This window comes from Oncorhynchus gorbuscha, linkage group LG03 (genome assembly GCF_021184085.1).
Source record: "Oncorhynchus gorbuscha isolate QuinsamMale2020 ecotype Even-year linkage group LG03, OgorEven_v1.0, whole genome shotgun sequence".
Classification (NCBI taxonomy): Eukaryota; Metazoa; Chordata; class Actinopteri; order Salmoniformes; family Salmonidae; genus Oncorhynchus; species Oncorhynchus gorbuscha.
This window is the reverse complement of record NC_060175.1, coordinates 28,641,881-28,659,992: the sequence shown is the minus strand read 5'-3', so window position 1 is coordinate 28,659,992 and position 18,112 is coordinate 28,641,881. Positions and strand designations below refer to the sequence as shown.

Here is an 18,112-nt window from a genome sequence, read left to right as displayed (position 1 = left end):
CTTGGGAGAGATGAGGATCCCGGTGCCACCACCCCGCTGACCAGACGCTCTCGGGGTGTGCGAGAACACGTGGGCGGACGAAGAGAGAGCATACATCATACTTTCAAAATCTTAGGTAGGAAGCTAGCAGTCATCATCATGAACCAAGTTGACAATCTACTGGCAAATTCTTTTCATATGAAGTAAAATTCGGAGAAATTATAGATAAACCATATTGGAGTTTTTCGGCCACTGGAAATAAACATCACACAACAAGTTGGAAAGCACAAATTCAACAATGAGTGATGTGATTTTCTGGATTTTTTTCTCATTTTGTCTGTCATAGTTGAAGTGTACCTATGATGAAAATTACAGGCCTCTCTCATCCTTTTAAGTGGGAGAACTTGCACAATTGGTTGCTGACTAAATACTTTTTTGCCCCACTGTATACATGAGTCCACAGTGCAATGAAATGCTTAATTGCAGGTTAACCTCTCGACAATGTAACAATAATAGAACAAGTAGCTAAGTGAATAGAAAGAATGATACAAAAAACTAAATGAAATAATTTCAGATTTAATGACCAGTTATTATTTTATAAAGTCAAGCATGAGACAAACATGAGTCAAGCGTGTTTACCTGTAAAATGGAATAGGTTATAAGACCTTGTTGATTCATTTTATTTTGTCAGTTCTACCACCTCAGTATTGCCCATTTTAAACAGGGTTAGAATATCAAGTTGTATTTTTAAATAACTCTGACTGACACCCAATAGCTTAAGGATGCTGAACACTAATGCTAGCTCATTAGCATTAGCCAACCCTTATGCTGAGGGAGACGAGCAACCCTTCACAAATCTGTGGCTAACTCTGCTGCACTTTGACTTTCTGTATGTTCTGCCCTCTCCACCTCATTGACTGCTGCCTCCTCTTGCTCAAACTGCTTGCTTTTTTTGCCTCTTTCGGAAGAAGTTCTGAATATCCATATTTGCTTTATGCAATGCTGCAGACTCTGACTGAGTGACAGGCATTTTGTTGAGTGATGATATTGACGTCTAACCGGTGCTGTAGGGGTGGGGTCAAAGGGATGTGAGCGGTCAACTGCGTAGTGAAATCTCAACCAATCACAGCAGGCTCCACATCTCCAGGGGCTTCTTGCAGTGCCCGGTACAGCCTAGCGCATTATATTATATTGTTCATTTTTGTCATAAAAATGTGTCCCTAAAACATTTGTTTTAAATACTACATAGTGAAAGTGAGGTGTGGTTATGGAAACTCACATCAGACTGAAATGAATTAATGTATTTAAAAATGTTAAATAAAAAACATCAAAAGGTTCAGTGCTGGACCAAAAACATCTGGGGCTGAAGCCAAGGACTAATGACGCCACTGCCCGAGTACTGGAGTTTCCCATCCCTTGGTTAGGGATTCTTCTGGACAGGGTCGAACTATACTGGCCCAATAAGCATATGCCCTGGAAATATCCCTTAATAGGACTGTCGTTAGGGCGTTCAAAAATGGTGCTGGTGTTCTGGGTTCGAGACCCGCAAGGTTAGTCGCCCTATTCTCACATTCTTAGCAATATTTGTTAATATCATTATTTTGTAACAGTTATGACACACCCATCTAATTAGTTTGTCAATGACACGTTTGTTCTACATTGTATATGTGGTGTAGATTTTAAAAAGACAATAGTTCCCTTTAAGATGCTCAGCTATATAGAATAAATAAATACTGATCATATATTAGGTAGTGGAAATGTGGTCATAATTTGTGCTCAAGGGGAAATCCTACAGGTTCCCATATTTCAATGGGAAAGTAATTTTAATTTGATCAGATAGGTGTGTTGTAACTGTTGCCAAATAATGACAACATATTTTGCTAAGTACAATATGTAAGAGTACAGTGATTCCCCTAGTGGGTCCGAAACCGAGGCCACCAGCACCAATGACGAATGTCCTAATCACTGTCCCAACAAGGGATATCTCTAGGACATGTGCTTATTGGGCCAGTATAGTAAGGCCCTGAGCCTGTCCAGAAAAAAACATACCCACTAGAAATGTAACTCCATTTTGTAGTAGCTTGGTGGTAGTTGAACTAAATTCAAATCTTGGTAGTGTCTTCAGTAGTTCATTACTTTTTTTTGCCATGAAACGGGGTAGCTACTGGAACTACACACTACTTTCTTTTTAGGTTGGGAAGAATTTCTTTCTTTTTTTGGCATCAGACCTGCCTAATTCTCAATTGAAGCATATGTTTTGTGTTAAATAGACTAAATTACACATTCTGTTAACTTCTAACTCCAGACTGACCTGACCTGTAATTTGTAGTCTATGATATTTCAAATTTAGATAGTGAAAAAATATCCTAAGTAGTTTGGATGTTGTAAACTACCTTTTCAAAGTAACTTTAGATAAGTAAACTATACTTTTTCTTGTGGGTAGCTTTAGCGTAGTATAACTTATTCCAGTGTAAAGTAATTGGTAGCTTGGTAAACTATAGTTTCAGAGTAGCTTCCCCAACACTGCTCACTAGACACTTGTGAAAATGTGAAATAACTTGATAGGTGTAAGGCTGTAAGCAATAGGATGAATGCAGCAAACCGCTCGCCCACATGATGCAATATATGGGGTCTGAGATTGAGAGGCCGGTTGGACGTACTGCCAAATTCTCTAAAACGACGTTGGAGGCAGCTTATGGCAATAGCTCTGGTGGACATTCCTGCAGTCAGCATGCCAATTGCATGCTCCCTCAAAACTTGAGACATCTGTAGCATTGTGTTGTGTGACAACTTGTATTTTTATATAGATTTTTATTTCACTCACCAACTTTAAACATCAGCTATCTGAGCAGCTAACCGATCGCTGTACACCCAATCTACCTACCTCATCCCCATACTGTTTTTATTTACTTTTCTGCTCTTTTGCACACCAGTATCTCTTCTTGCACATCATCATCTGCTCAGTTATCACGCCAGTGTTAATCTGCTAAATTGTAATTATTCACTCCTATGGCCTATTTTTTTCCCTACTGTGTCATTGACTTGTTTGTGTTATTGGCTTGTTTATTGTTTATTCCATGTGTAACTCTGTGTTGTTGTCTGTGTCACACTGCTTTGCTTTATCTTGGCCAGGTCGCAGTTGTAAATGAGAACTTGCTCTCAACTAGCCTACCTGGTTAAATAAAGGTGAAATAAAAAACTGCACATTTTAGATCATTTTATAGACATTTTAGGCCTTTTATAGTCTCCGGCACAAGGTGCAGCTGTGTAATAACCATGCTGTTGAATCAGCTTCTTGATATGCCACACCTGTCAGGTGGATGGATTATATTGACAAAGGAGAAATGCTCTCTAACAGGGATGTAAACAAATATTTTACTTCAGCTCATGAAGCATGGGACCAACAGTTAACAAGTTGCCTTTATATTTTTGTTCAGTGTATTTTACACACGCTATTGTTAAAATAATTTGTTGTCCATGACCACTAAAGTTATTAAAGCTTATTGGCTACAAAATCAATTATATCAAGTACTTGGCAATTGCAAGGCAGAAGATGTTCATTATTTTTTATAAAACAATAAAATATCTATTGTAATGATAAACCATATTGGTCTAGATTTGGGGGGGAAATTTAACATGGGATGCCCACACAGTTAACTTGCATCTTGAGAAAGAGGGTTTGGTTTGTTAACATCTTGCATGGTTCTGCAGTGTTTAAAAGGAGAAGTATACCAATATTGTGCAAAACACAGCTGGGAAACACATAAGTGCCAATTCATCCTGCGTGTTGAGCAGTCGTTCAGACTTAAGAAGGCAGGTAAGTTACAATAGGTTGACTATTCTGTGTATATGACAATATGATGGTTTATAAAATATTTATTCCAGAGACTACTCAATGTGTGTTTGCAGAAATACAGCTGGTAAAAATATGAACCTTATGTTAATGCTAGTAAATTGGTTATACTAACAATGCTCATGTTAGGAAATGAGTGGAAATCTTTGGATAAACAGTAAACAATATAGTTCTATTGTGTTATTGCACCTCAGACAAACTTGTGACATTTGAAAGTTTTAGCATAAACATCCTTAAGTCTATTGACACACCTGTGCCTCAATCTAAGTACCATAATAAAGACAATTCCCACCAAAATCCATCGGTTTAAGCTAGATATGTTTTTTCATTGGCAATCCCCCGTATCTGCCTATGTCGCCTTGTTTGTCAAACCATGAGGTTTGGCCATCTAATATGACCACACTATGGAAAGATGAGGATCCCACGAACATGATGGTGATCTCCGTTTTGTTCTATGAACCCCACAAGTGTCACAGGGCTCGTCTGAAGGTTATCCGTCGCCGGTAAACATTTTTTATGGGAGGTAGTTTTGTGCCAACAGAAAAAAGGGGTTAAATATGTGCCCAAAAAACGAATATTTCCTAAATATTTACTAAAATATTTCCTGAGCTTTCTTATTTCTCCTAGATATAGTTGACACTTCAAAACCTTATTTATTATTTTTGGACTGTCTGTTTTGCCATTTATTTTATACCTAAAGGGGTCTTAAATTCGAAATTATCATGATGATCTTAAAACAATTCCATATGTTAGCTTAGTAGAGAGAGAATTATGTTTGAATACAGTACATCCATATTGTAATAGTAATTCCAGGTGAACAAAAAGGAGAGCAGTCATTGATAAAGTCAACCAAAATCAATCCAGTTTAATTACAAGTTGCAACAGGGAGACACCTCCACCACAGAAGCCCTCCCCCCAAAGACTTTCAGAGGTTTTTAAATTACATTCAGTTAAACTTTTAACCTCTAATTTCCACATGCCCTTGCAGGAAAACTGTCTCTTTTTGGTGGGCCAACACACCCCCCTGCATCACCATGTCCAAGTACCTGAGGCATTTCACCACAGTGGGTGACGACCACACAGCCCAGTGGCAGGATGAGGAGCTACATGAAGCTAGTGAGGAGCTGGGACCAGCCACAGGACAGATGCCCCAGGGGGAACTCTCCTTCAGAGACTCCCTGAAGATGCTCTACAGCTCCAACAAATTCCAGGTATGGAATATGAGTGGAGTAGGCAATGCTCATACTATCAATCAAACAAAGCTAGTAATTGTTACCTTTGCTCAAATCAAATGTCAACTGTGGATGTGGAACATACGTATGTGTGTGTGTTTTTCAGTCTAGGCCGCAAATATGAGACAGTAAATTCTCACATATGCTTGTCAGAAGATTTGTCTTGTCTGATGAGTGTTTGCCCCTGGTTTAGATAGTTGTGGTGTGCCTGGTCATCCTGGATGCCATCTTTGTGCTGGTCGAGCTACTGATCGAACTATCAATCATTGATTTGGAGCATGGACACATTGCCCCTCAGGTGAGTCTAGAGTGCAGTGTTTCCCAAAGTCGGTCCTGGGGACAACAACACTACACAGCTCCAAAAAATCTGTGACCCCAAACTTCCTACAACTCTTCTGTCCTTTCCCTCTTCACCAGGTGTTCCACTACCTGAGTCTGGCTCTTCTCACCTTCTTCATGGTGGAGCTGGCTGGGAAGCTCTTTGCTTACCAGCTGGAGTTCTTCCACCACAAGTTTGAGGTGTTTGACGGGCTGGTAGTGATTGTGTCCTTCATCCTGGATGTTGTGTATACAGCCAGCGAAGAGGCTTTTGATGCCTCTATGGGCCTCCTGATCCTCCTCAGGCTCTGGAGGGTGGCGAGGATAATCAACGGTGAGAGATTTCTCACTTTGTTCATGTTCATTAGGCATCAAAGGGAAGAAAATGGACTGAAACAGGGAGGGACTCCCTGGACATGTCCAATAAACACACATTTTAAAGCTTTATCCAATGCATGCCCTAATGAACACAACCTTTATGTCACACAGGTAGCTAGGTCACCAATGTTGTAAAATGGGTTTGTGTCCAACATGTCATGTTTTCTCCCACCACTCAGGTATCCTGGTGTCTGTGAAGGCAAGGGCCGATCGCAAACTTCATAAGCTGAAGGAGAGCAACGATCAACTGGTCCAGCGAGTTAGCGAGCTACAAGAGCGCAGCGGCAAGACGGTGAGTTGGCCAGCCCCCGGCAACCCAAACCCCTACCCGCCCAAGACAAATTTGAAGACATTTACATTTTGGTAATTTAGTACACTCTTATACAGAGTATCTTATAGTCTGTCAATAGACCCTTTTTCAACACACCCTTCAATCTCTTCACCTCTTTAGGAACAAGAGAACAGTAAACTACGGGCTCTCCTGCGACAGCATGACATTGCGTACTGATGCAGGAAGAGGAACAAGATGCCATTTTCATTATCCACTTCTAAAGTTTTATTGGAATTGATCAATAAACAAGGGCATATTCTGAAAGGTGTTGACCATCCATACACTATGTGTCAGTAATTCCACCATGACAGGAGCTTACACTGCCCAGATAGATACTAAATCTGTTTGTACTCTTGCCAACTCAATTGCTGTCATTGTCAAACCAAACATTTGGCATGACAATGAATGACAATGAGTTGGTAATATAGCACAAAGACTGGCACTCAGGCTAGATAGATTCCACATGATTAGGTCAACCTTCCAACCATTATCTGCATATTTAAGCAGATTATAAAAGCTGATCAGACTTCATTGATATCATATGCCAGTATTTCACATTGCAATGAGCATACGTCTTACTTGATATTTTTATATGTGCTATGCCTTTATTCAGCTAATATTTTGTACTTTAGATCCTGTAATGAATTTGTTGCATCTTGTTGTTTTCTGAATATCCATTGCTTGCTATGCAAAGACAATACAAGTATGAATCACTGTGAAAGTATTATTAAATGTTGCTTTATTGATTTTTTTTTATACTCTCTCATTTGATCTAAACTACAGTATGTACAAATAAATAAAAGGTGGTTGCTAACAGCAGCTGATTGCCATCAGAGAACATCAGGGTTTTTATTCTCTACATTTTGGTCAGTATACCAGGTGATTCTAAAGAGGCAACATCAATATCCACACTAGCATATCATTAAGAATGAAGCAATGCATTTGGCCATGCATTCTAAGTGGTAAGCTGGTGAGGATATTAAAACATAGTTGTGGTTTCTTGTGTGTGTGTTTGTGTGCAACACCTGCCCACTCTTCTGTCTGTCAGTCGTTCAAACAAAAGGGAAGAAGAAGTCGTAAGGCAGCTTGGCGTCGATAGTGGGCGAGGCCTTGAAGCCAGGCCGGGCGGCTGCAGACACAGGTACGAAGGTCACAGAGCTGGTGACAGACATGACACGACTGCCTCCAGAGAGTAACGCCTGAGGAAAAGAAAAATGGCAATAAAACATAAGTAGGGTGTTAAATAAAGGTGTCATAGCATTGACCAGAGGTCTGGAAGAGGAACTATATTGTTCCATCACTTCGCAATATGTTTAAGATGCATAAATTAAGTTACTGTTGAATCAAGAGAATCTAACAGTAGCCTACCATTTCTAAGGAAAGTCTGTTGTTCCATTACAGGGCATATAATGATCTTGGTAAGTGGACTACATGTATTAGATTTACATTTTGGTCCTTTAACAGACACTATTCTCCAGAGCGACTTAGTAAGTGAGACACTTATCAGTGTAGCCACGATGAGTGCTCTGGTTGCTGTTATACAAGCTGATAAAGTTACATTTTTGTTAAGCACTTTGTGACAAATGCTTCTATAAAAAGAGCACTATTCAATCAATATTACATTGGTTGGGTCAAATCCGTGTCTCAATATTTTCTGAATGTGTATGCTTGTTATACTTTACACTGCTGCAAGATCATTTTACAACTTATTTGAGTAATATACACTACCGTTCAAAAGTTTGGGGTCACTTAGAAATGTCCTTGTTTTCCCTGAAAGCATACATGAAATTAGTTGCAAAATGAATAGGAAATATAGTCAAAACATTGACAAGGTTATAAATAAGTATTTTTAATTGAGATAATAATTGTGTCCTTCAATCTTTGCTTTCGTCAAATAATCCTCCATTTGCAGCCATTACAGCCTTGCAGACCTTTGGCATTCTAGTTGTCAATTTGTTGAGGTAATGGGGCACTTCTTACATACTATACGGTCAAGCTGCTCCCACAACAGCTCAATAGGGTTGAGATCCAGTGACTGTGCTGGCCACTCCATTATAGACAGAATACCAGCTGACTGCTTCTTCCCTAAATAATTATTCCATAATTTGGAGCTGTGCTTTGGGTCTTTGTCCTGTTGTAGGAGGTAATTGGCATAAAATTAAGCGCAGTCCACAGGGTATGGCATGGCGTTTCAAGATGGAGTGATAGCATTCCTTCTTCAAGATCCCTTTTACCCTGTACAAATATCCCACTTTACCACCACCAAAGCACCCCCAGACCATCACATTGCCTCCACCATGCTTGACAGATGGTGTCAAGCACTCCTCCAGCTTCTTTTCATTTTTTCTGCGTCTCACGAATATTCTTTGTGATCCGAACACCTCAAACTTAGATCCGTCTGTCCATAACATCTTTTTCCAATCTTCCTCTGTCCAGTGTCTGTGTTCTTTTGCCCATCTTAATCTTTTCTTTTTATTGGCCAGTCTGAGATATGGCTTTTTCTTTACAACTCTGCCTAGAAGGCCAGCCAGAGTCTTATCTTCACTGTTGATTTTGAGACTGGTGTTTTGCGGGTACAATTTAATGAAGCTGCCAGTTGAGAACTTGTGAGCTGTCTGTTTCTCAAGCTAGACACTCTAATGTCCTCATACGCGTGCCACCCTCCTTCTCGCCATGAATGAGGCATGCAACAAAATCAATGCAGACCAATTTCAAGTTTGGATTCGCCATGGCAAAAGGTTTTTACCGCGGTGCATAAACATTGATGACATTCACTGTCCTGTGGATGAGAATTTATGGCCAAATGATCAAGACAGGCTTGATGAGAATGAGTTATAAAACATTGTTTTATTTTCATTCATTTAATTTGTTTCATTAATTTATTAAATTTGATTACAGACAGTACACCTATGTTTTTTTGGCATGAATGATTGTGGAGGATGTCTTCATTGGTCACACCTTTGATTGCAAATTGGATAGGTATTATGGTAATGATAGATTTTCTGTCATTTTCAATACTGTAGTATATCACTTTCAACACTTCTAAGGGTGACTTGAAACACGCATCTTGTATTGTTTGCTATTGGATTAACTGGTAGTTAAAATGACTAAATTGAAAAGATATCATTATGTAGTGTTTCGGTGATTGAACCAATGTTATCATTATATTTCACAAACATTCTACGAGATCTTCAGTTTCTTGGCAATTTCTCGCATTGGAATAGCCTTCACTTCTCAGAACAAGAATAGACTGACATGTTTCAGAAAAAAGTACTTTGTTTCTGGATATTTTGAGCCTGTAATCGAACCCACAAATGCTGATGCTCCAGATACTCAGCTAGTCTAAAGAAGGCCAATTTTATTGCTTCTTTAAATCAGAACAACAGTTTTCAGCTGTGCTAACATAATTGCAAAATCATTTTCTAATGATCAATTAGCCTTTTAAAATAATAAACTTGGATTAGCTAACACAACGTGCCATTGGAACACAGGAGTGATGGTTGCTGACAATGGGCCTCTGTACGCATGTATATCTATGAATAGATATTAACAATCAACCGTTTACAGCTACAATAGTAAGTTACAACAACGTCTACACTGTATTTCTGATCAATTTGATGTTATTTTAATGGACAAAAAATGTGTTTTTCTTTCAAAAACAAGGACATTTCTAAGTGACCACAAACTTTTGAATGGTAGTGTATATTTGAATCAATGGTTGTGTGGTGAGAGATTTTTTACAATCCAAATTAATGCACAATGATAAGTTTTGAATGAAAGACTGGCTGCTTTACAAGTGGGACCAGTTTGGAGTTTTGTACTAAGAGTTGTGAAAATGTACCACATACTTGTGAAAATAGTTCCCAAGCAGTTAAAGAAAACTAAGCCTAGTCCTGGACTAAAAAGCACTTTCATGGAGATTCTCCATTGAGAATACTTTTTAGTATAGCAGTTGGCCTAATCTGGGAAACTGTCCCAAGTACCATAATGTTTAAGATGACTCCAGGTTTACCAGGTTGCTGGTGTTGGTGTGAATCACTTCAACGACACTGACAATCTGAGCCTGCGGGTTCACCAGGGATCCATATTGGGTCCATTGCACTTCCAGGTGAAGAGACAGGGGAATACTGCAACTCTGAGCTTCCTGCTTAGTCCAAGAGAATAGAAACATATAAAGGCTGTTACCAACCATCAATATGGAGTCATTGTTTTTTACACAATTGTGGTTGTTGAGAAACAGGAAAAAGCACTTCTCATAACCAACTATGTCTGTTGGTGGTGGAAGTCCTTCAATCAACCATCCATTCTCTCCAAACTTTCAAGATTCAATCCAAATGTCTTATCAATTTCGTCTACTGTTTTGTGTCATCGTTGCAGTATGTTTTAATGGTTGTAATGTAATGGCTGTCTCTGCATCCTTAATATATGGTATGACAGGAACATCTACATCACAACATTCAAATAATATTTTCTTCCACTAACATGCAATGAAAATACTTTGCCCAAAGCTTCTCACCGTAGGTTTGGTTTGGTTCCTTATCGGCACCCAGTCCATTGGGTTCTGATATGGGGAATTCCCAAAAGAGGCCACATACTGGGGGAAGCTTTGCCCCCTCAATACTCCTAGAACCACTTCTGATACCACTGAGCAGTTAGCAGTCTCATCCAACCTAGAGAGAGATAAGAGAAATACAGTATTTCCCTAACCAACCCTTCACCCCTATGCCTTAGTTACTTACAGACAACCAAAGACATTCACATTAGGGGGTGAGGGACAAGGGTCAAGAAAAAGTGGCAAGGGATTTGTTTGGGATTGGGCTTTAGGTCCTGTAGAACAGAGCAGTCTTCCTCTCTCACCTCAACGTGCAGCCTGACACCATGTCGACCCCGAACAGGATGGGGGAGCGGTGATGGGGCCCTCTGAGACAGTTTGACAGTTTGGAGCCATGGAGGAGGGTAAAAGCTCCCCTCGAATCAGCACTGTGAACTATTCCAGTGAGCAGGACAGTTAAGGACACAAATACATTATGTCTGACCTCTCGTCAACTTTTAGAAATACTCAGATATAACTTATAGGTTTCATATACGTTTTAATATGGGTTCTTCAATATTGAGTCAGTAATAGGGTGCATATTCATGTTCATATCTCTTAACAAACAGCAAAATAGGGAGTTATTTCAAGAAAACCAAGGAACTAGTGAATCAACAGCTCATAGAAAGCTGAAGCTTCTGCTCTTCAAAGGGATCCCATGCCACTTTGATCACAACAAATGGATTGTTGATGATGTGAAAACCCATGAAGAATATGTCATGTAAGAGAAATTATACCTAACTCACAGGCCACTCCAAAAAAGGATATTCTGCTGTTTTGGATCCAGCCAGTAGAGGGAGCCCCACAACATAACCAGGATTCCCACTGGAGTGGAGCGCCACTTGGTCAACATTCTGCTAGCAGAAGACATCAAGGGGAGAGTGGTATTACTGACTGAAGTGATAGTGATTTTGGCTTTCGTTTACATTAAGAGTAAACCACTTTTCTGGGTTGATGAAAAATGCTAAAATATTATATGGCATAGAACTATGCAAAATGCTAAAAAATATATATATAAATATGGCACCTGGACGAATTCAATTTGAAACTCCTGCTCCATTGGGACCATGTTACGGTCAATGGCTCCAAGGACCAAGGACGCATTCACATTCACAATGTCTCCAGCCTCACTGTATGTGACCGTGTAACCAACCTGTCAGCAGAGGAAAACAGAATGTCAAAATTTGAGTCTGAATGCTTATGATTAGGACATGTCTTCAAGTCATGCCATGTTTCCTACAATCAAGCATTGGCAATAAAATAGAGTACTATTTTTCCACAAATTTGGGTTCTCTTCGTTCCCAGCTACCACCTCCCTTGGCCATGAGAGAGGGTATCTGTCACATTTATCAATAAAAAATAGCATTCCTGCGTACTTGCGAGGGGTTACAAATTGCCTTGCTGCACACGTTTGTTCTTTTTTTATGCAAGTAGGCAGAGCGGCCATCCTGTGTAGCTTGCTTTGTGAGGCTTTAGACTTCACCTGGAGCACCACATTGATGCACACTGTTGAGTCAGGGGCCACAGAGTTCAACAGTAGCGGGTCCAGGCTCAAGTCACCAGTGATATTCAGCTGGGTCTGAGTCCCCTCCAAAGATTGCAGGACAATGGAGATCACCTCCACAGCAACAAATCGCGCATCTTCACTCTTCTTCTGTAAAATAAAAATGGAATTGGTCTGTTCAGATACAAGTTTGAGGTGGGTTTTACAGAGTGATTTTCTCTCATTTATGCTGGCCACAACTACAAGTAAAGGACTAGTCAACAACATTATTTGGGTATGAGTTGACAGAACATTAACTTTTAACATTTAGATTTTCATTGGACAGTGACTTTAAGAGAAATACATTTTGCACTTTCCAAAACATAAAGCTGAACATCAAGGCCAGACCAACTCACAGAGAGGAGACGGGGGTCAGTGTAGCTGTGCATGTTCAGGGCCTGCAGGGTGGTACAGTCCCTCTCCAGGACCAGGCTCCGCATGCATCTATTGCTCTGCTCCCTCAGGAACGCTGACAATGCATGTCACAAATACAATATGATGAGAGATTTAAGCTAAAGTGAAGGAAGAGGACAAACCTTAAGTGATGTGGTTACATTGTGACCCTCTTCGATTTTGGCCTCTGGCCCCTCCCCCTCAAACATCCTCCTCTTCCACACAAACACTGAGAACACTCAGCCCTGGTCTGGTTCCATGTTAGTCCCTAGCCCTTTTATATTCCCCAGATCGAAAAGGACTAAATAGGTGAAAGCAATGTGTAAAGCTCCATGGCTCAATGTATTAGTATATACATTTGAAGTCGGAAGCATACATACACATTTAAACTCAGTTTTTCACAATTCCTGACATTTAATCCTAGTAAAAAATCCCTGTCTTAGGTCAGTCAGGATCACCACTTTATTTTAAGAATGTGAAATGTCAGAATAATAGTAGAAATAATTATTTATTTCAGCTTTTATTTCTTTCTTCACATTTCCTGTGGGTCAGAAGTTTACATACACTTAATTAGTATTTGGTAGCATTTCCTTTTAATTGTTTAACTTGGGTCAAACGTTTTGGGTAGCCTTCCACAACCTTCCCACAATAAGTTGGGTGAATTTTGGTCCATTCCTCCTGACAGAGCTGGTGTAACTGAGTCATGCTTGTAGGCCTCTATGCTCACACACACCTTTTCAGTTCTGCCCACAAATTGTCTATAGGATTGAGGTCAGGGCTTTGTGTTGGCCACTCCAGCACCTTGATTTTGTTGCCCTTAAGCTATTTTGCCACAACTTTGGAAGTATGCTTGGTGTCATTGTCCATTTGTGACCAAGCTTTAACTTCCTGACTGATGTCTTGAGATGTTGCTTCAATATTCCACATTATTTTCCCACCTCATGATGCCATCTATTTTGTGCACCAGTCCCTCCTGCAGCAAAGCATGCCCACAACATGATGCTGCCACCCCCGTGCTTCACGGTTGGGATGGTGTTCTTCGGCTTGCAAGCATGCCCCTTTTTCCTACAAACACAACGATGGTCATTATGGCCAAACACTTCTATTTTTTTTTTCATCAGACCAGAGGACATTTCTCCAAAAAGTACGATCTTTGTCCCCATGTGCAGTTGCAAACCGTAGTCTGGCTTGTTTATGGCGGTTTTGGAGCAGTGGATTCTTCCTTGCGGAGTGGCCTTTCAGGTTATGTCAATATAGGACTTGTTTTACTGTGGATATAGATACTTTTGTACCTGTTTCCTCCCGCATCTTCACAAGGTCGTTTGCTGTTGTTCTGGGATTCATGTGCACTTTTTGCACCAAAGTACGTTCTCCTTCCTAAGTGGTATGACGGCTGCGTGGTCCCATGGTCTTTATATTTGCGTACTATTGTTTGTACAGATAAACGTGGTACCTTCAGGCATTTGGAAATTGCTCCCAAGGATGAACCAGACTTGTGGAGGTATACAATTTTTTTTTCTGTGGTCTTTGCTGATTTCTTTTGATTTTCCCATGTTGTCAAGCAAAGAGGCACTGAGTTTGAAGGTAGGCCTTGAAATACATCCACAGGTTCACCTCCAATTGACTCAAATGATGTCAATTAGCCTTCTAAAAAAGCTTCTAAAGCCATGACATCATTTTCTGGAATTTTCCAAGCTGTTTAAAGGCACAGTCAACTCAGTGTATGTAAACCTCTCACCCACTGGCATTGTAATACAGTGAATTATAATTTAAATTATCTGTCTGGAAACAATTGTTGATAAAATTACTTGTGTCGTGCACAAAGTAGATGTCTTAAACTATAGATTGTTAATAAGAAATTTGTGGAGTGGTTGAAAAACAAGTTTTAATGACTACAACCTAAGTGTATGTAAACTTCCAACTTCAAATGTAAGTAGAGCCATCACAGTACTGCTTCACCACCTTCAGATCTTTGAAAAACTAGGAACCTAATTGGGAGGGGGCCAATGCTGACAGTGTGGATGTACATGGAGCTGAACAGTCTCTGGTACCTGCAGGGTTCAGGTCAGAGCAGTGGGCTGTAACAGAGGGGGCCGGCAACCGGAAGAACCCCCTTCCTCTGCTTTCTTCCTCCGTTTCTATGACATCTCCGTACTGAAGGGGGAAAAAAAAACGTTGGAAAGAGAGTGAAGGCGCTAACTGAAGCTAGTGTCAAACTTTGTTCATTGTAGATCCCAAGGGTATTGCACTATTAAGTATATTGTACTATCACCAGAAAACAATCTCACAACGAAAGCACTGTTGATTCTTCTTGATGGACATTGTCAACAGTGTGGGGTTTGAGTGAGTCTCACCAGGTATCCAGGTGAAGTTAGAGGTTCCACTGTAGACGTTGTGGCCCCATTATTGGCAGAACCAAACAAGAACTGCACAAAGTGCTTGTAGAGGCCATCAAAGTTCCCTGCGGTAGGAACCTCAGGATCGGCGAGGGACAGTCCTGCCTCATCTTCAACGCAGATGTACAGAACATAGATAACTGTCACCTTATCATAGACTCATAGATCAATTATGCTATTAGATGTTTGAAATTCAAGAATCCCACATTCACATTCTTCGCGTGATTACAGGTGTGTTCTTGGTTATTACAGGTGTGTATGTCCCTACTTAGGTCAGATAATGATCAACTAACATTAATAAACTGCTAGTAAACCAAAAAGATGTTAAATAACTAGAGTGGAGGGAGCATAAGAATCAGGTCATGGATTGTACAGAGTGGCTACAGATATGGAGCTTCAGTATTCCAATTTGCCCAAACTACAAATTCTGCGCATATGCATTATTTTTTTACGTAGCCGAGTGCCCACTCAACTGTCAACATACTTGCTGCCTAGAAGGTTTGGCTACCTAGAGGTGGAATGCAGAAAGACACAGACAGCCAGTCTAATTAGCAATTGAATGTTGTTTTTTTAATCATCATTGCAAACATTGGCTAAGCTGCGCAGGAGGCAGACAGGCGGTCAAGTAGTGTTCTTTTTTCAGAAACTATAATATGGCAGCAACTATAAAGATTAGCCTTCATCATCACACAAAATGCTGAAAATGTAAGGACTGCGTCCTGCTTGCGCGACTGCAATATCCATTACAACAGACAGACAGAGAATGTTGTAGCCTTCATAAAATGTTTTGGAAAGTTCATTCAAATCTCCATAGGGTTTTTATTTCACCTGTTCAGAAATATGAGGCAGACATCATCAGGGTTCAAAAGAGGGTGAGTAAATAGAGAAACATAAAGGGAGGGGGAGTGAGCAGCAGCTACGTTAGCAAAACTAATGTGATCCGGATCCTTAGCTTTAAAAAATAATAATAATAATGTTTCCGGTAGGGCGGGCGGGGGTGAGGCGAGGCTCTGTATCTGCCACAGCCTAGAATATATTATATCAAGGCATATTAAACTTACAGTTAGTTGACTGTATGCAGAAGACGTCTAGGTTAACCTCCTGCTGGACCGACCTCTGCACCTGAGCATAGCCGTCTATAGTTTCACTAATAGTGTAGGTGACCACGTCCTGACCGCAAAGCTTCGGCTCACCACTGGAAAGAACACATAGATCAATTATTACACTGATCATGTCAAACCCCAAGTCATCAGAAAAGAAAAGAGGAGTGCTAGTGACTTGCCGGACTGTTTTCACTGTACAGCTGGTGAAGAGAGCTAATTCCTGTCTGCAATCTGGGTCACAGCAACAGTTGGGGTCACACTGGTCCTTTAATTGATCGCACGGGCAAATTCTGGAAACTGAGGATAAAGAATGCTGAAGTGACACAGCAACCTAGACAGAGCTCATCTAATGGGTTACACCTAGGCTAATTCTCTGATCCTTATGCGTGTGTTAGTCTCACTAGACAGACGAGTTGCCTACCACAATGTAACCAATGTGCTGTTGCCCCAGTTCTGGGATTTCCAAGACTATGTGCACCCCAAATGGCACCCCAATCCCAATATAGAGCACTACATTTGACCAGGGCCCATAGGGTAGTGGACTGTAAAAGGAATAGGGTGCCATTTGGGATACACTCTACATCTAAGGGACCGCATCAATATAATAGTAACCCATAGTACAGATAGATAAATAGATAGATAAGATTCCACCTTATGTTAGGCTTGCTATAACAGAACGGGGTATAGGCCTACCCACCCTTTTACCCATGTTCTGGGCATTTTTTTTTGGACTATGCACAAACCACATCACATGTAGATTGCCTGAAAATGTTATATTCAATGTCTATGTACCCTTATGTATGGCCCTGTTCAAATACTTTAGAACAAATACATTTCCTTGAAATATCTCTGATAAGGGTTATTCTGTCTAAAGTAATGTAGGCCATACTGCCCTACCAAGCAAAAGAGCAGTAACTGTGCATTGTCCAAAATGTGTTATTCACTTTTTTCTTTAAATACATGCTTTATCGTGTGGACAAATATCCGGCCTCCATTGTGTTGTGTATTGGAGAAAATGTGGGGTCATGTTCGCAGTAACTGCCAAAAGTTCAGGTGAAACCAGGGGAAAAGGCAGTAACTGCCATCACACACGTCAGTTACTTACTGCCTTTTACCTTGGCTTCACTGAGCTTTGTGCTGCTGTGTCTACGGTTGACCTTGGTATTATTTATTGTTCTTCGTTGATACAAGTATCAAACTATATGACACTGACAGCCACATACAAATACATATATTAACACAAGTTTGTGTTAAAGACAATCGTCATGGAAATGTATTCAGACGTAAGCAATAAGTCAGTAACTGCCGTCTAGGGACACATTTCATGTCAGAGGTTAGGGTCAATATGAATAAAAAATAAAACCTCATCGTAAGACAAAAGATAGCCACATCTCAAATGATCTGCCTACAATTAATTTGGCTGGACAATTTAAAAAAACCTTTGAAGTAATTTTCCTCAGTTTCACTCTATGAGCAGTTACTGCTATTTTGCTTGGTAGGGCAGCATAGTACAGAAAGTAGGGTGCGGAGACGTTACATTTTGAGAGACAATCAACCGTCCTTACCATCCGTGACAGAGGGAGGCAGGGAGCCGGATAGCGGCAGAGGTACTTGAGGAGACATGGACAGTGGCGTGGACTCTGTGGTTGACGGTGTACTAAAACCAGTCCCATCTCTTGTGCTAACCACATTCGATGCAGTTGAAACTATCTCAACGTCTAGAGCGGTGGAATTCTCATAATCCGTGAAATTCTGCCTACCTAACAAATCAATGACAGATTCGTTAGCGCGTGCAAAAGTAGAATTGAAGTCGTCCGTGTTTTGTGCTACATTGAACTCAAAAAACGGCCATGTATATAAAGTTATCAGCACCCAAACAAAAGCGTCCATCTTTAATATTGATCTCTGGAAGCATTATGTTGCTTAGGGGATCCCTGTTGCATTCTGGGTATTCCAACCCGAATTGTTTGTTGGTGCTGTCTTCAGCCACCAGGA

At 40.4% G+C, this 18,112-nt stretch overlaps 2 protein-coding genes across 6 annotated transcripts; one reads left to right on the top strand and one right to left on the bottom strand.

The window, feature by feature from the left end:
- The first annotated feature begins 3,691 nt into the window (after nucleotides 1–3,691).
- On the top strand, nucleotides 3,692–6,924 carry LOC124030377 (voltage-gated hydrogen channel 1-like). 3 transcript variants are annotated; one of them, XM_046341750.1, is made up of 6 exons: nucleotides 3,692–3,796; nucleotides 4,821–5,043; nucleotides 5,258–5,362; nucleotides 5,482–5,716; nucleotides 5,940–6,052; nucleotides 6,212–6,924. In XM_046341750.1, exons 2-6 carry the CDS (start codon nucleotides 4,867–4,869, stop codon nucleotides 6,266–6,268), a joined length of 687 nt encoding a protein of 228 aa, XP_046197706.1. In that variant the 5' UTR covers nucleotides 3,692–3,796; nucleotides 4,821–4,866; the 3' UTR covers nucleotides 6,269–6,924. The 3 variants fall into 3 exon arrangements, with proteins under 3 accessions (XP_046197706.1, XP_046197703.1, XP_046197711.1); XM_046341755.1 differs by having other exon boundaries at nucleotides 3,733–3,792; XM_046341747.1 differs by lacking the exon at nucleotides 6,212–6,924 and having other exon boundaries at nucleotides 5,482–5,972.
- Nucleotides 6,808–18,047, bottom strand: LOC124030349 (tectonic-1-like). 3 transcript variants are annotated; one of them, XM_046341730.1, is made up of 13 exons: nucleotides 17,683–18,046; nucleotides 16,297–16,414; nucleotides 16,076–16,209; nucleotides 14,973–15,124; nucleotides 14,670–14,772; nucleotides 12,582–12,694; nucleotides 12,166–12,336; nucleotides 11,710–11,835; nucleotides 11,451–11,539; nucleotides 10,949–11,086; nucleotides 10,608–10,761; nucleotides 10,104–10,235; nucleotides 6,808–7,290 (listed from the first exon to the last, which is right to left on the bottom strand). In XM_046341730.1, exons 1-13 carry the CDS (start codon nucleotides 18,005–18,007, stop codon nucleotides 7,144–7,146), a joined length of 1,902 nt encoding a protein of 633 aa, XP_046197686.1. In that variant the 5' UTR covers nucleotides 18,008–18,046; the 3' UTR covers nucleotides 6,808–7,143. The 3 variants fall into 3 exon arrangements, with proteins under 3 accessions (XP_046197686.1, XP_046197691.1, XP_046197695.1); XM_046341735.1 differs by having other exon boundaries at nucleotides 11,451–11,536; XM_046341739.1 differs by having other exon boundaries at nucleotides 7,153–7,290; nucleotides 10,075–10,235; nucleotides 17,683–18,047.
- Between the last annotated feature and the right edge of the window lie 65 nt (nucleotides 18,048–18,112).

Excerpts from the sequence above, each read along its gene's own strand:
- LOC124030377 (XM_046341747.1), top strand. The coding sequence starts at position 4,867 with ATGTCCAAGTACCTGAGGCATTTCACCACAGTGGGTGACGACCACACA. Across the intron at positions 5,044-5,257 it reads ACAGCTCCAACAAATTCCAG|ATAGTTGTGGTGTGCCTGGT; the intron begins GTATGGAATATG and ends CCCCTGGTTTAG. Across the intron at positions 5,363-5,481 it reads ATGGACACATTGCCCCTCAG|GTGTTCCACTACCTGAGTCT; the intron begins GTGAGTCTAGAG and ends CCTCTTCACCAG.
- LOC124030349 (XM_046341730.1), bottom strand. The coding sequence starts at position 18,007 with ATGGACGCTTTTGTTTGGGTGCTGATAACTTTATATACATGGCCGTTT. Across the intron at positions 11,540-11,709 it reads TTCAAATTGAATTCGTCCAG|CAGAATGTTGACCAAGTGGC; the intron begins GTGCCATATTTA and ends GTCTTCTGCTAG. Across the intron at positions 7,291-10,103 it reads ACACCAACACCAGCAACCTG|GCGTTACTCTCTGGAGGCAG; the intron begins GTAAACCTGGAG and ends TCTTTTCCTCAG.